Raw genomic sequence first — 16,501 nt, 5'->3', positions numbered from 1 at the left:
CTTAAACTATGGAACGCCTAATCAACATAAACTCAAAATAATTAATGATAATTCCAATATCATTTATTACAATTGTTTTGATTGGACAAAAATAAAGCTGAACAAGAGTTTACACATCAATAAATCCGAAAACGCGATATATTCATACACGCCTGAAAACAAATAACATAGTGCAGGGAAACTATTCAAATTTTTGCAATTGTTAATAAAGTGAACGAATTGGAATTATAAGAATCAAACATTCTTTTTGAAGAATTTATCGATGTGTAAACTCCGGACATTTTACTCACAAACTTAACATAAAAGTGCTTCGCACTTTTATTCAGTTTGTGAGTAAATTGTCCGGAGTTTACACATCGATAAATTCTTCAAAAAGAATGTTTAATCCTATAATATCATTAATCTCGTGAAGATATTAACTGAATCACTCGGCATCAAATCACTATCTACTTCATTCAACTGAAGACTTGAATCATTGAGAAAGAGTTTGTAATAGGACTTAAAATTTAATAAAAGAGATCATTAAATTTATTGTGAATACGCTGAATTGAAAATGTTTCTAATTGATTAATCGGTCCATTGAATTATTGATATCATTAATTCAATTGAATATAGGATTAATTCATTAATTGCGCGCATTACTTCAAATGATACACACATTAATTGAATTATCGCTCTCTTTCAACTAAATTATTTGAGTTTATGTTAATTTGGCAGTCCGTATTGATGATAAAGGTACAATTCTGGAGGAAGGGTGACATGAGTTTGAGAAATCATGACTTCAGTCATATACACTGTAAATCATAATAATTATGATAAATACATATTACACCAAATGAATATTGATGAGAAAGAATTTTAAACCACATTTTTGAGATACTCTAAACTCTCATACTAGTCGGTCTGGAGTTGTATTCACTTGTAAAATTCGTCCCTTGTCCTGTTAAAATGCAACTCCTCTTAACACAAGTAGGGTATGCGGCAGATTCTCTAAAGAGCTCTGGTCGTCTCACCAATTTAAAGTGGAAGGTCGGTCAATCCGAGGATACATATACCCCTCACCGACATCCCACCACAAATGAAGTTCGAAGCAAAGTTTGTTTACAACGGCGAAATTTAAATTTTCAACTGAAAGACCTTCAGATATCAATACTAAAAGACATTCTGGTTCAACACACAACAAAATACCTCTGTTTGCTTTGTAACGAACAAAAAACGCATGTATCCTTATCAGGGGTAGACATTGATATCGTTTTAATTCAACGCCCTCAACTGGTCACAAAATTTAAATAGGAATTGCACCAGATATATTCTATTTTACGAAAATGTAGGATTTTTTTATGCTGACCTATACTTCTGTTTTTGTATGTCTGACATCTTAAAAAAGGGTTGGCAACATAAATTTTTTTCTTTGGCTATTAATTAAATCAAATTATACTGAGTGGAAATTGATACGGTTTTTCCACTTTCAATCTTTAATATTGATAAGTCACATACGGGTGGAGCTACCTTAATGAAAACATGATGAAAAAAGTTTGGCAAACAAAGTGGAACTACAATCGAAACAAAGTCAAGTAAGATATATTGGTGGATTGGCCCACATCCCACATTTTTGGTGGTAGTAATGAATGGTAAGAACTTTAACCTGAATGAATTGAGGGGCGAACGGTGCCCCCCTCCGATTTAGGAATATAAAGTTTGGGGAAAAGAGAATTACTTAGGATTCTTCTTTGTCAAAATTTTAGATGACAGAATCTCTTCCGATTGCTTGTTGATATGAGTGTTGTAAGCTTAAGGTAGGTCCCTAGTCCTGGAACTACTTGTGATTTCTCAAAAATTTGAGTTTAAATACTTAGATTGTTCATTTGAGGGTATGACAAAAACAAAAAAATGGGGGGTTGTCAGTATAATGAGTAAATTATGGTATTTTTATTACGTGTACCCCCATTTATCAAACGGCAATATCAGAATTCATTGAAGAAATCCTAGAATATGTCCATAAAATTTTGTTTGAGGTATGATGCTGCAATTTTTTTCCCTCAATTATGAAATAAATATGTCTAACTAAATAATTAAAAGTGACATTTTAACACAGTTTCATGGTTTTCAATAATGGTGGTACAAAACTGAACTCAATACAGGCCCTCGGCAGTCAAAAATACGGCACTGCAACACCACTAATATGAATATTTTAAAAATTTGACTTGTGATTTTTCATTCAAACTCACATATTATTTTCATATATGAATGCTTGTTAAAATACATTTTAAAAATCTGCCCTTTCTCAGCATAATATTTTCACAGCGTCTCGATTTATATTTACATTTTTTGTCCAAAATAGCCATTAATTTGAAGATGATTTTCACATAATAGAATATAACAAGTGCAGAATTGTTTTATTTAATTCCACAAGTCCATTAATGCATATCATGAATTTTTTTTTAATTTACAGATAATTTTAACATGTAATACCCCTGTATATCAATAAAACAAATATGTACCTCTGGTTTTATGTGTGAATTAGATGACAAAAAATGGAAAGAAGATTGGAGCCATAGTCTACTCAAATATAAGTGATCGAGTGTTATTGTATTCATTTTACTAAATTAAAAAACATCCAGGCAAATGTATAAATACGTTTGATAATAATAGTACGTGAACCAATACCAGAGTTCGATCCGGACATGACGTCACACTACTAGACCCCTACTTTAAGTTCACACAAAAGGCCCTCGGGCCTTGACGGTCACCTGAGTATGCACATTTTGTGGTGTTTAGAGATCACTGCGTTATCACATGTGTTTTTCATACTTCTCCATTCTGATACTGTACTCTGTACTGGATGATACATATATTGGTATAACTATCACACACAATCAATCATTTCCAATTTTTGGTTTAGGAGATTTAAGTCTTTTATTATCACATCAAACCGATATGAAATTTTCTATATGAGCTTTAAAAGGGTAGTTATTTTTTAAAAAGTTTTCAAAGAGGGCTCATTGCTCATTATAATCACGCAAAGAGTTTGTTTGCTTGATGTCCAAAAGTATAAAAAATTTCTAAACTATTTTGCATTTTCAACACACGATCAACTAAACCCCACCCAGGGGACTTGAATCCAAGGATCATTGCTTATCATAATTTTACAAACAGTTTGTCTGCTTGATACCCAACAGTAAAGAATATGTTCGACATAATATATATGACCAGTTTAGTCAAACCCTGGTGCCTGAATCTTGGGGTCATGAAATTTACAGTTTTGATATCAGTTTGATTCTTTGATGCCCAGAAGTAAAATAAAAATCTAAGATATGAGGCATTTTCAGTACATGACGTACACCTGGGGGTCATTTTCACAGTTCTCGTCGAGGGTTCAATGCTCATTATAATCATGCAAATATTTTTGCCTCCTTGATTTTCAGAGGTATAGAAGATTTTCTAAGATATAATGCAAAGTATCCAATTATTGTAATTACTAATTACAATAAGCAATTATATTTCAATCCAATATATTGCCAACTTAGCTCCACCCTAGCGCCTGAACCCATGGATCATTGATTTCAGTTTTGGTATATGGCTCATTGCTCATCATAATCATGCCAATAGTTTGACGCTTTTGTGTCCAGAAGTAAAGAAAAAGATTTTCTAAGATATAATGCATTTTAGGTATATTAACAACATAGTCCCACCCTAGGGTCAGAACCCAGGGATCATGAATTTCACAGTTTTTGGTAGAGGACTCAATATACAATGTATATTAATTTAGGATAGCCTTTGGGCTGCAGTGATTATAATAATCACGCACACATTTTGCCTCTTTAATTTTCAGAAGTAAAGAAGATTTTCTGAGATAAAATGCATTTTTTATATTTGAATAACTTAACTACACCCCGAGGCATGAATCTAGAAACCAGAGGTCATGAATTTCACAGTTTTGGTCCGTCCAGGGCTCATTGCACATTATCATTATGCCAACAGTTTGACTGCTTGGTGTTCAGAAGTAAAGAGGATTTTAAAAGATACAATAATGCATTTTCAGTATATGAATAACTGAGCCCAACCCTGGGATAGGAACCCAGGAGTCATGGATTTCTTAGTTATGATAAGGGCGTATTGCTTATTATAATCATGCCAATTGCTTGAGTGTTTGATGTCCAGGAGTAGAGAAGAAGACTTTTGAAGATTACATTCATTTTGATGGTTTTGGTCGGACCCCTCAGGGAGCCAGAGATCATGAAAATCACATTTTTTCCACGACCCACAAATGTTATATTCCAGGCCAGGAGATGTTATATTCCAGGCCAACATTTGTTTGAAATTGGTTCAGTCGTTCCAGAGAAGAAGCTGAAAATGTTCAAAAGTTTACAACCGACGCACGACGGAAACAGATAAAAGTAGATGAACGTGACTCAGGTGACCTAGTAAAGAGCATAGATTGCATGCTGGCCTATGTACCGGTATATTTTCGCATGCAATGTGTCATAAATTGGGAAGTATACACAATGTATTTTGAATAGTATATACGAGTATGTTATGTTAGAGGTATGTATTGATTGGAAATGACAGTGTGATCATAGTATTAGTGAAAAATAATTTTTGTTCCCATTGGGTATTTTTACAGGAAGCAAGTTGTTTTTGTATAAATATGTCAACTGTATTTAACGAAGCTAGTTAATACAATATATACAGCTATAATTCACATGAATTGGAGATCGATATCATAACATTCACTCGAGTAACATTTCTTAGACTAATAATTCTTGAAGAATTATCAACAAACTATCAACAAGTATCAACAAAACATAATAAAATACAGCTTTTACACAACGTGTTTGATGAACTCTAAGTTTTCGTAATACTCTGTTTGAAATTGCAGGCGCTGGAGATATTCGTCTCGTGTTCTGTTAAAGTGTAGTTCTGCCATGCACTGTAGGGCGTACGTCTGATAATACAGGTAGAATTTATTGGCGAAGAACTCTGGCCTTCGAGCCAAAAGGGAAAGGTCACGAATACCAAAGATGCAAATTTGCCTCACACGACGACCATTGCAAGGCCAGTTAAAGACTCCAGTGCCCCAATTCTTAAATCGAGTTAAAAATGGTTTTTCAGATCGATCAGTCTCAGGCTCACCTGCAATAAAAAAAAAATACACAACATTACTTGTTAGTTAGTTTTGATTTCATACTTCTAACATGTAAAATTTTGGGATAAGTTAAAAACTCCAGTTTGCTGGAGACATTTATATTGAATATTGTCGTGGCTATGTCACTTTGGGGAGAGAAGTTGGGTCATGGATGCCGTAACTCGGCCCTGTGAAAATTTCCAAAATCTTCAGAATTCAGCCATGATTTCCTGCGTACAGATGGGTATTCACTAAACCTCTTATCCTACAAAACATTTAATGTAATCTTAATTATAAGTATACACAACGTAGTTAAATATTCGATGATGAAGGAGAGGGTTGTCTTCAAATTTTCTCAAAATGTCCTGAAACAGTATGAGGGCATCCATTTTTATTTAGATGAAAAGAAACAACTATATATTAATTTAGGATAGCCTTTGGGCTGCAGTGCCGGGTCCGACGCCCACTCCCACCCCTTCCCGATCTTCTTTCTAAGGAAGTACGTCGAAAACACTGAAATATATACGTCTTATTTTGTCAGAACTTCGTAATTCTATGGGGCGGATTTGCCCCTAGTCCACAATTAGGGCTTCGTTTTGGACCCACTGGGGACCTCAAGACAACAACAACAACCCCCCCCCCCCCTTCAGAAATTTCTGGATCCGCCACTGGGCTGTCGTGAAGTTTTGAGGATAACTCCGAATCATTATCTAATAAAAGTTTAAAATGTGTATTTATTTCAATTCATTAGAGTTACAGCTAATAAATTATCAAATAAAATATATAGGTCATCAAACTTTTTTAAAAAGATGCGAGACATACACATCAACGTCAGAAAATTGCAATTTGCAAAAAAAATAAAGAAAATGTATCGCCTAATGAAATTGATAGAGGATATTATTGAATATTTATTAATAGCTTTTGAAATATCTTGTGTTTAACAAGTTTTTTTTTTTTTTTTTTTTTTTTGCAATAATCATTGGAAAAGACTTCAACAAAATTTATGTTAATATCATGCATGATTCTAAATAAATCATTGATTTTGCAAAATCTATGATGTCACAGAAGGGTGGACCTACTTTAAGTTTGCGAAGGAATCTTGAACTTTAGAAATTTAATAAACTTCAAGCCAAGCATATTGTCTGAACCAATAAAATTATATATCGGATTGTTACAGTTTTACAGATAAGCAACGATGACAGTTATCCTACAGATAAAGGTCCCGAAATCATCATTTATATTTCAATATTGATGGGTTTTATATCGCTATATGTTGCTAAAATGTTCTCGTTTCGTATACGGCAGTACATGGATTATGACTTCCATGACATTGGAGTGCTGAGAGTTATCGTTCCTTCCAAACTAGGTAGTGATTTGAATGAAATTAACAAAATATTTATCTCAAAGTAAATTCTATTCATTTGTGTCATTCAAGGATTAAATTAGATAAATACATGTCTTTTTGTAACCTTTCAGTATTTTTGCAATCTTCCAGTAATTTTATAATCTTCCAGTATTTTTGCAATCTTTCAGTATTTTTGTAGCATTTTTGTAATCTTTCAGTAGTTTTGTAGTATATTTGTAATCTTCCAGTATTTTGGTAATCTTTCAGTTTTTTGTAGTATTTTTATAGTATTTTTATAATATTTCAGTATTTTTGTAGTATTTCAGTATTTTTGTAGTATGTTTGTAATATTTCAGTATTTTTGCAGTCTTCCTGTATTTTTGTAATCTTCCAATATTTTTGTAGTATTTTTGTAACCTTCCAGAATGTTTGTAGTATATTTGAAATCTTCCAGTATTTTGTAATCTTCCAGTCTTTTTGTTGTATTTTATAATCTTCCAGTATTTTTGCAATCTTTCAGTATTTTTGTAGTATTTTTGTAATCTTTCAGTAATTTTGTAATCTTCCAGTATTTTTGTAGTATTTTTGTTATCTTCCAGTATTTTTGTAATCTTCCAGTATTTTTGTAGTATTTTTGTTATCTTTCAGTATTTTTGTAATCTTCCAGTATTTTTGTAATCTTTCAGTATTTTTGTAATCTTCCAGTATTTTTGTAATCTTTCAGTATTTTTGTAATCTTCCAGTATTTTTGTAGTATTTTTGTTATCTTTCAGTATTTTTGTAATCTTCCAGTATTTTTGTAATCTTTCAGTATTTTTGTAATCTTCCAGTATTTTTGTAATCTTTCAGTATTTTTGTAATCTTCCAGTATTTTTGTAGTATTTTTGTAATCTTCCAGTATTTTTGTAGTATTTTTGTAATCTTCCAGTATTTTTGTAATCTTTCAGTATTTTTGTAATCTTCCAGTATTTTTGTAGTATTTTTGTAATCTTCCAGTATTTTTGTAATCTTCCAGTATTTTTGTAGTATTTTTGTAATCTTTCAGTATTTTTGTAATCTTCCAGTATTTTTGTAATCTTCCAGTATTTTTGTAATCTTCCAGTATTTTTGTAGTATTTTTGTAATCTTTCAGTATTTTTGTAATCTTTCAGTATTTTTGTAATCTTCCAGTCTTTTTTGTTATCTCTAGTCACGGGCCGTTACTCTCTGTACCTTTATAGGTTCCAGGAATCCCTAAATGAGGATTGTGGTTCATAGAAGCAAAGAAGGTCTCGTCTGGCACCGCTACTCTCTGTGTCCAGTTCAAGAAATCCTTGGCAATGGGGTTGTTTATAACATAGTCCACAAACTTTCTGTTGACAGTGATATGCACGGATCCTTTGACTGGGCGGATCTGGTGAGGTGGCGGTCCTGCGGCTGACCAACGGAGTTTGTTAGCACTGAAAAAAAAAACCCATCATATCAGAGGGGATTTTAATTACCTTACACACAGAATGCTTTCAGCTATCGATGATATACAATTGTGAATTGGATTGAAGGCAACAATTTTTATGATAACTTAGGTAAAAAATTGTATTTCAACAACAATTGTACAGAGATATAGACACTTTAATATCGCATGGTTTGAAGGATTTGACATCCACACAGCACTAAAAGCACCTTTAATGCCATTCCTGTTATTCTAGATAAAAATCCTTATCTATTGATTTCAGATTTAACTTCCTGTACATGACAACAAAACTATTTAATACAACTGAAAGCGTTCCTGTCTGTTTCTCATTGACAATATGAAGTATTTTGTGAAGCGTTGCAATTCATACCCTCATGTATTTTCAAAATTGAAAATTTTTTTTTGGTACATGATTTATCATTTTTTCGTGACAAATATTTACATAAGACAGAAGAACAGATGTCATTTTTTTCTAACGGCTTTCATACACTTTCATACTCGCATTCATACTTTTGTTGGTAAATGTTTACATTTTTAATATAATTGTAGAAGGAAAAATGACAATAATCAATAAATAATTAAAAGTAGTTTCAAAAGCAGGATAAGAATTGCTTAAAATAACGAAATCTTTATTTTTTATCTTGTTTTCCATACCTACCAGATATTTTTGGTTTTTGTATTTCTAAGTTTTTATATGCATTTACATTTTTCAACCTTGTATTTGTTGTATAGATAGAACAATAATTCCAATGATCTTGGTAATTTGTTTTTTTTAAACAAGAAAAAAATATATTGTCTTGTATATAGGATAAGGAAGTTTACAATTTGTTTCCAAGAAATTAAAAAGATGCCGGTGTTTCTCATTGGCAGTATGAATCATTCCCTCATGCAATGTGTGAAGCTTTGCAGTTCATTCCCTCATGTATTGTGTGAAGCTTTGCAGTTCATTCCCTCATGTAATGTGTGAAGCTTTGCAGTTCATTCCCTCATGTAATGTGTGAAGCTTTGCAGTTCATTCCCTCATGTAATGTGTGAAGCTTTGCAGTTCATTCCCTCATGTAATGTGTGAAGCTTTGCAGTTCATTCCCTCATGTAATGTGTGAAGCTTTGCAGTTCATTCCCTCATGTAATATGTGAACCTTTGCAGTTCATTCCCTCATGTAATGTGTGAAGCTTTGCAGTTCATTCCCTCATGTAATGTGTGAAGCTTTGCAGTTCATTCCCTCATGTAATGTGTGAAGCTTTGCAGTTCATTCCCTCATGTAATATGTGAACCTTTGCAGTTCATTCCCTCGTGTAATGTGTGAAGCTTTGCAGTTCATTCCCTCATGTAATGTGTGAAGCTTTGCAGTTCATTCCCTCATGTATTGTGTGAAGCTTTGCAGTTCATTCCCTCATGTAATGTGTGAAGCTTTGCAGTTCATTCCCTCATGTAATGTGTGAAGCTTTGCAGTTCATTCCCTCATGTAATATGTGAACCTTTGCAGTTCATTCCCTCATGTAATGTGTGAAGCTTTGCAGTTCATTCCCTCATGTAATGTGTGAAGCTTTGCAGTTCATTCCCTCATGTATTGTGTGAAGCTTTGCAGTTCATTCCCTCATGTAATGTGTGAACCTTTGCAGTTCATTCCCTCATGTAATGTGTGAAGCTTTGCAGTTCATTCCCTCATGTAATGTGTGAAGCTTTGCAGTTCATTCCCTCATGTAATGTGTGAAGCTTTGCAGTTCATTCCCTCATGTAATGTGTGAAGCTTTGCAGTTCATTCCCTCATGTAATGTGTAAAGCTTTGCAGTTCATTCCCTCATGTAATGTGTGAAGCTTTGCAGTTCATTCCCTCATGTATTGTGTGAAGCTTTGCAGTTCATTCCCTCATGTAATGTGTGAAGCTTTGCAGTTCATTCCCTCATGTATTTTCAAAATTGAAATTTGTTTCTTAGATGTCATCTGATGTACATAACATTGTGAATAAAAATCATAATTTTAGCTCAAATTTTCAGCAACAGATGGAACGGGTTGCAGTTTTTAGACTAATGCATGCATATAAATTATATAGATGCAGGAAAAAATGCCAATTAGAGCAACGATACGTGAATCAATAACAGATAGACATTCTGGCAGACCCAGGTCAGAGGTTGAGAGTGAATGTCACGGGTCCTCGGAGATGACCATGAAACAGGTACCAACAAGAGGTACTGTGAGCAATGCTCACTAAGAATACGCCCCGCTTATACCCCAATCTCCCAAGGGTGTTGTTAATAGGTATAAATTACCTCTTTCCTGAGTGTAAAAAGAAAGAGCATGACAAAACCTAGGGTAGTTTCTTCTTTAGGGAAAAATGGATAAGAGATGAAATTAAATGCGCGTTTTGTTATGATCTTGGCTTTAAAGGGGGACCTTTGTTGAAGGGTATGTTACACACCCCATTGGATGGCCGAAATTGTTCTGCAAACTTCAGTATTGTGATCCAAAAGGTATCTAGGAACACAGTATCTCCATGCGATGAAAAAGACGTTCAAGAAATTTAATTGAAATCATATTGCTACTTCGATGTCCACTGCGCTTGACCTTTGACGTTTTGACTCCAAAATCGATAGGGAAAATCTTCGTCCCATGGGTAGTCTATATGTATGATATGGTGACTGTAGGAGGAAAGGACAACGCATTAGAGCCCGAAAGCCATTGCATCTACAGACGGACAACCCGATTCCAGTATCTCCTCCCTCCCCCCAAAGTTGGGGGGGTTTAAAAATTCCAGAACAATCACAAAAGTTCGGAAGATACCACGAGGTGTTACATATGACGTCAGCAGCACAGAGCTAGTAGCCGATCCACCGTGCAGGGTATTCTAAATTTATATATAAAATTGGTTTTCGCCCTATACTGGCTTGACAACAGGTAAACGATATACAACACTGTTCATATCACTTCGTTTTCTGATAAGGCCATTTTTCCTGAGTGGAGTACAAATAAAAATTAAATTGTTATCTCTAGAGATATGTGTGCCTGCTGGGCTTATCACGTGCTTCAACAAATTGTACAAGTGATATTGTACCATTCTTTTTCTTTCCTAAATTAGTTCTGATAATACCCGATAGTAACCGGTGTACGCGGGAGTTCTGGAGAAATTCACCCCGTGAAGGACATCCCGAATCAACAGAATCACGTGGCACTCCATATATTGCCAGATACATTGTAGGTTATTCATCTAAAAATGACGGGTATCACTAGATAATCATGGACCATACTTATAGTTCTAAGCAAAATAAGCAAAAATAAAACTCAGTTTAGTATGCAGGTAACATGTTTCACATAGGTATTGAAAGTGAAAATAAATCCTATTGCTTATCCGGGAACTGACGATCTATCTCGTTGTGTGATTATATAATTCTGCAGTATCTAGAATGAAGTTTTTACAACTTGTGAGAGTACATTACATCACGTTACATCACAATATAAAGGAGGAGGAATTTGCATCTTTGTGAAAATAAAGAAATGAGACATATTTGTATAACGTCATGAACCACACTCCTTCCTTTGACAAAGTAACAGACGAGTACCGAGTGTTCAGACAGCTGTAACGGACGAGTACCGAGTGTTCAGACAACTGTAACAGACGAGTACCGAGTGTTCAGACAGCTGTAACGGACGAGTACCGAGTGTTCAGACAACTGTAACAGACGAGTACCGAGTGTTCAGACAACTGTAACGGACGAGTACCGAGTGTTCAGACAACTGTAACGGACGAGTACCGAGTGTTCAGACAACTGTAACGGACGAGTACCGAGTGTTCAGACAACTGTAACGGACGAGTACCGAGTGTTCAGACAACTGTAACAGACGAGTACCGAGTGTTCAGACAACTGTAACGGACGAGTACCGACTGTTCAGACAACTGTAACGGACGAGTACCGAGTGTTCAGACATCTGTAACGGACGATTACCGAGTGTTCAGACAACTGTAACGGACGAGTACCGAGTGTTCAGACATCTGTAACGGACGATTACCGAGTGTTCAGACAACTGTAACAGACGAGTACCGAGTGTTCAGACAACTGTAACGGACGAGTACCGAGTGTTCAGACAACTGTAACAGACGAGTACCGAGTATTCAGACAACTGTAACGGACGAGTACCGAGTGTTCAGACAACTGTAACAGACGAGTACCGAGTATTCAGACAACTGTAACAGACGAGTACCGAGTGTTCAGACAACTGTAACAGACGAGTACCGAGTGTTCAGACAACGGTAACGGACGAGTACCGAGTGTTCAGACAACGGTAACGGACGAGTACCGAGTGTTCAGACATCTGTAACGGACGAGTACCGAGTGTTCAGACAACTGTAACAGACGAGTACCGAGTGTTCAGACAACTGTAACAGACGAGTATCGAGTGTTCAGACAACTGTAACGGACGAGTACCGAGTGTTCAGACATCTGTAACGGACGAGTACCGAGTATTCAGACAACTGTAACGGACGAGTACCGACTGTTCAGACAACTGTAACGGACGAGTACCGAGTGTTCAGACATCTGTAACGGACGATTACCGAGTGTTCAGACAACTGTAACGGACGAGTACCGAGTGTTCAGACATCTGTAACGGACGATTACCGAGTGTTCAGACAACTGTAACAGACGAGTACCGAGTGTTCAGACAACTGTAACGGACGAGTACCGAGTGTTCAGACAACTGTAACAGACGAGTACCGAGTATTCAGACAACTGTAACGGACGAGTACCGAGTGTTCAGACAACTGTAACAGACGAGTACCGAGTATTCAGACAACTGTAACAGACGAGTACCGAGTGTTCAGACAACTGTAACAGACGAGTACCGAGTGTTCAGACAACGGTAACGGACGAGTACCGAGTGTTCAGACAACGGTAACGGACGAGTACCGAGTGTTCAGACATCTGTAACGGACGAGTACCGAGTGTTCAGACAACTGTAACAGACGAGTACCGAGTGTTCAGACAACTGTAACAGACGAGTATCGAGTGTTCAGACAACTGTAACGGACGAGTACCGAGTGTTCAGACATCTGTAACGGACGAGTACCGAGTATTCAGACAACTGTAACGGACGAGTACCGAGTGTTCAGACATCTGTAACGGACGAGTACCGAGTGTTCAGACAACTGTAACGGACGAGTACCGAGTGTTCAGACAACTGTAACAGACGAGTACCGAGTATTCAGACAACTGTAACAGACGAGTACGAGTGTTCAGACAACTGTAACAGACGAGTACCGAGTATTCAGACAACTGTAACAGACGAGTACCGAGTATTCAGACAACTGTAACAGACGAGTACCGAGTGTTCAGACAACTGTAACGGACGAGTACCGAGTGTTCAGACATCTGTAACGGACGAGTACCGAGTGTTCAGACAACTGTAACGGACGAGTACCGAGTGTTCAGACAACTGTAACAGACGAGTACCGAGTGTTCAGACAACTGTAACAGACGAGTACCGAGTGTTCAGACAACTGTAACAGACGAGTACCGAGTGTTCAGACAACTGTAACGGACGAGTACCGAGTGTTCAGACATCTGTAACGGACGAGTACCGAGTGTTCAGACAACTGTAACGGACGAGTACCGAGTGTTCAGACAACTGTAACAGACGAGTACCGAGTGTTCAGACAACTGTAACAGACGAGTACCGAGTGTTCAGACAACTGTAACGGACGAGTACCGAGTGTTCGAACAACTGTAACAGACGAGTACCGAGTGTTCAGACAGCTGTAACGGACGGGTACCGAGTGTTCAGACAACTGTAACGGACGAGTATCGAGTGTTCAGACAACTGTAACGGACGAGTACCGAGTGTTCAGATAACTGTAAAAGACGGTATCAAGTGTTCAGATAACTGTAACGGACGAGTACCGAGTGTTCAGACAACTGTAACGGACGAGTACCGAGTGCTCAGATAACTGTGACGGGGTAGTATCGATTGTTCGGACAACTGAATGCCTTAATCTCTGGTGTTTTAATTGATGTATCTTAATTTTCTTACTTTATACCCATAACTTCGTTTTGTAGAAAACTGGGGGGGGGGGGCACGAATATTTTCTAAAGAAACGAAAGCCTTCTCCACTTACCGCCGGATCGTTGATTCCAGATCATTGGCCCCGTTATAAATTTGCAGGATCTTCACCATTTCGTAATTTGTCCGTAAAGGAAATTCCTGACCCGTTAAATTGATAAAGTACCTCCACTTTTTATATTTAAGCAAGTCCGCCATACAAACTAATTCCTGGGTCAGTACGCTCCCGTATCCCCAATACACAGCTATTCTCTTGGAAGCTAAAAATACATTCGGAAAACACCTAATAATACTTGCAAATTCATTGTAGACACTTTGAGGCGTTTTCTTGTCCACGTGAATGCAGTAGATATTTTGTGGACGGTATATGGCTCTTAATAGAATCTCAAATTGCTCCGGGTTCTTATAAACCATCATACTGTAAGCGATGGAGAAGTTTTTCTCTTCTTCATTTAACGAGTCCATGATATACCCTCTGTTACTGATGAATTTCTTGCAGTCCTTCGTCTGGTTGATAAACATTTTCTCTGTTGTTTTGAGAGAAAGAGATTTGCTTAAACGAAGAGCCTTTTCGACTTCGTTTGTGTCCCCTTGGAAGAGCAGCTGACAGTTAACGTTTCTCGTAGACGGATCGCTTGCAAAATACTTCGGCAAAATGGCATTTTGTGATGGAGTTGAATTTATCTCTGGTATTTTGTACAATGGAGAGTATGAAACGAGAGTTTTATTTACATCAGCACTGACACTAAACTGTTCTCGGTGTGTACGCCATTTGGCTTTTTGAGCGGCTTTCCTTTCTTCGTAATCCTTTATAATTTCTTTGATTATCATAGATATATTATTAATTTCCAGCATGTTATCTAAATTTTCGCGATCTTTAAAGTTTCCATATATAGTTAGAGTTCCGTTTTTAACATATTTCAGGTTCCGGGCTATGAACCGGTAAGGCTCCTGGCGTGCCTTCTCCGATGAAGCTGCGTCGTTAGATTTCCAAATGTGTATTGCCAGCACTGTCGACACCAGAACGACACATACCACAAATTTAGTTCTTAGTTGCTTTGTTGAGCCTCTCATGGTGCTGTTTTGTGTCTGTTTTTCAGTTTTCACATCTTTTAACCAACGTTCACTTTAATCCGTGACGGTGAAGTATAACGCCGCTTTATACTAGACGTGTTCGAGGATAAACAACACCAGATAGTCATTACTAAAGCGAAACTTCTATTGTACCTGTACTGGGGTGAAATCAAGGAACTGAGATAAAATTAAATCTAATGTACTCGGTAAGACCTGACAGTCCCCACTGTAAATATAAACTGCACGGAACGACTCTGATAAATTGAATTTCTTGGCTGTTTATCCACAGAACTCCGCAGAGGCCCAGGTATTTTATCAGTTCTAATTCTGTCGACACCCCGATTTTAGAATAGGTACCGTAAAATGGACACGCCCACTGTAAAGAACGAGCAATTGGTAATCTAAAAGTCACATGGTGCCAGAATATTGATTTTAGAAGTTAATGCATAATAAATGTATAGTCCTTATTCAATCATTTTTTACGAAAAGTACGACAAAGGGTTATAGGGCCGCCTTGAAGCTCCCAGTGGCACCAGGGTCCTGGTGGGGGCTCAGTGGGGCGAAGTCCCCGGAATCTCCTGGGTTTTATCCGCGAAATCGCCAATTTTTTGTAAATAGAAACAGGATTTCTTGTCAATTTCCAAATCCAAAAAGAATTCACAAATTTTTCTAAAGTGTTTTATTATGCCAACTCATTATATGTACTTAAAATGACTTTATATTCGTTTAACGAATTATTTTTCCCGTTGTTTTTCACTGATATATGTTACTGATAACAAAGAATAATCTAGTCCGTCTACTACATGTACATATATGATGTACATTAAAGCACGATGGCCGATAGCTGCCGCCACTTTACACCTACATTTTGTGTGTAGCGTGTACGTCGTTTCTTGAAAAATCACTGACAACATACTCTCACTACTCAGGTGTAGAGTGTCATTTAAAAAATCCCATGTACACTCTACATCAACGTATTGTGTGTAAAGTGTCAGAAAAACACTCGTGTACACTCTACACTAAAGGCCGATATCGGGCTTCAAACTGGAGTTAGGTCCACATTTTTATCTTTTCTTTTCCCCTCACTTGGTACCCCTTTCGTATTTTAATTGGGCTCGTAATTCACCGTCGCACCCTGTCGCATTTTAATTAGCTCGCAAATTACCTCGTGGCTTTCGTTCTCTAGAAGAATTATACATGCTTCTCAAGAGAATACGTAATAAAATAATTGTGCCATCTTCATCTCCCGAAGTCCGTATTGGAATACACAAAGACATGCAAGCACGATACATGCACAACGACCATGATTGGTTTTTGCTTGACAACTCCTTTCTAATAAAATGATAATGGCCATAATTTCTATTTATGTAATTACATAACTAGGCTGAAGCTAGCAGCCACTATCCCGCAGCCAATAAGCACGAAGAAGCTACCAGCCATTAAGGAAAATCATCA

General features: G+C 36.8%; 1 protein-coding gene across 1 annotated transcript; it reads right to left on the bottom strand.

Annotated features, from left to right (window-relative positions):
• Positions 1-45: 45 nt before the first annotated feature.
• On the bottom strand, positions 46-16,500 carry LOC125680532 (beta-1,3-galactosyl-O-glycosyl-glycoprotein beta-1,6-N-acetylglucosaminyltransferase-like). The gene is made up of 3 exons (XM_048920203.2): positions 14,028-16,500; positions 7,683-7,909; positions 46-5,133 (listed from the first exon to the last, which is right to left on the bottom strand). Exons 1-3 carry the CDS (start codon positions 15,044-15,046, stop codon positions 4,823-4,825), a joined length of 1,557 nt encoding a protein of 518 aa, XP_048776160.1. The 5' UTR covers positions 15,047-16,500; the 3' UTR covers positions 46-4,822.
• Between the last annotated feature and the right edge of the window lies 1 nt (position 16,501).

The sequence above is a fragment of the Ostrea edulis genome, chromosome 2 (assembly GCF_947568905.1).
Source record: "Ostrea edulis chromosome 2, xbOstEdul1.1, whole genome shotgun sequence".
Lineage (NCBI taxonomy): Eukaryota > Metazoa > Mollusca > Bivalvia > Ostreida > Ostreidae > Ostrea > Ostrea edulis.
The sequence above is the reverse complement of the archived record's forward strand: the minus strand, read 5'-3'. Positions and strand labels throughout refer to the sequence as shown.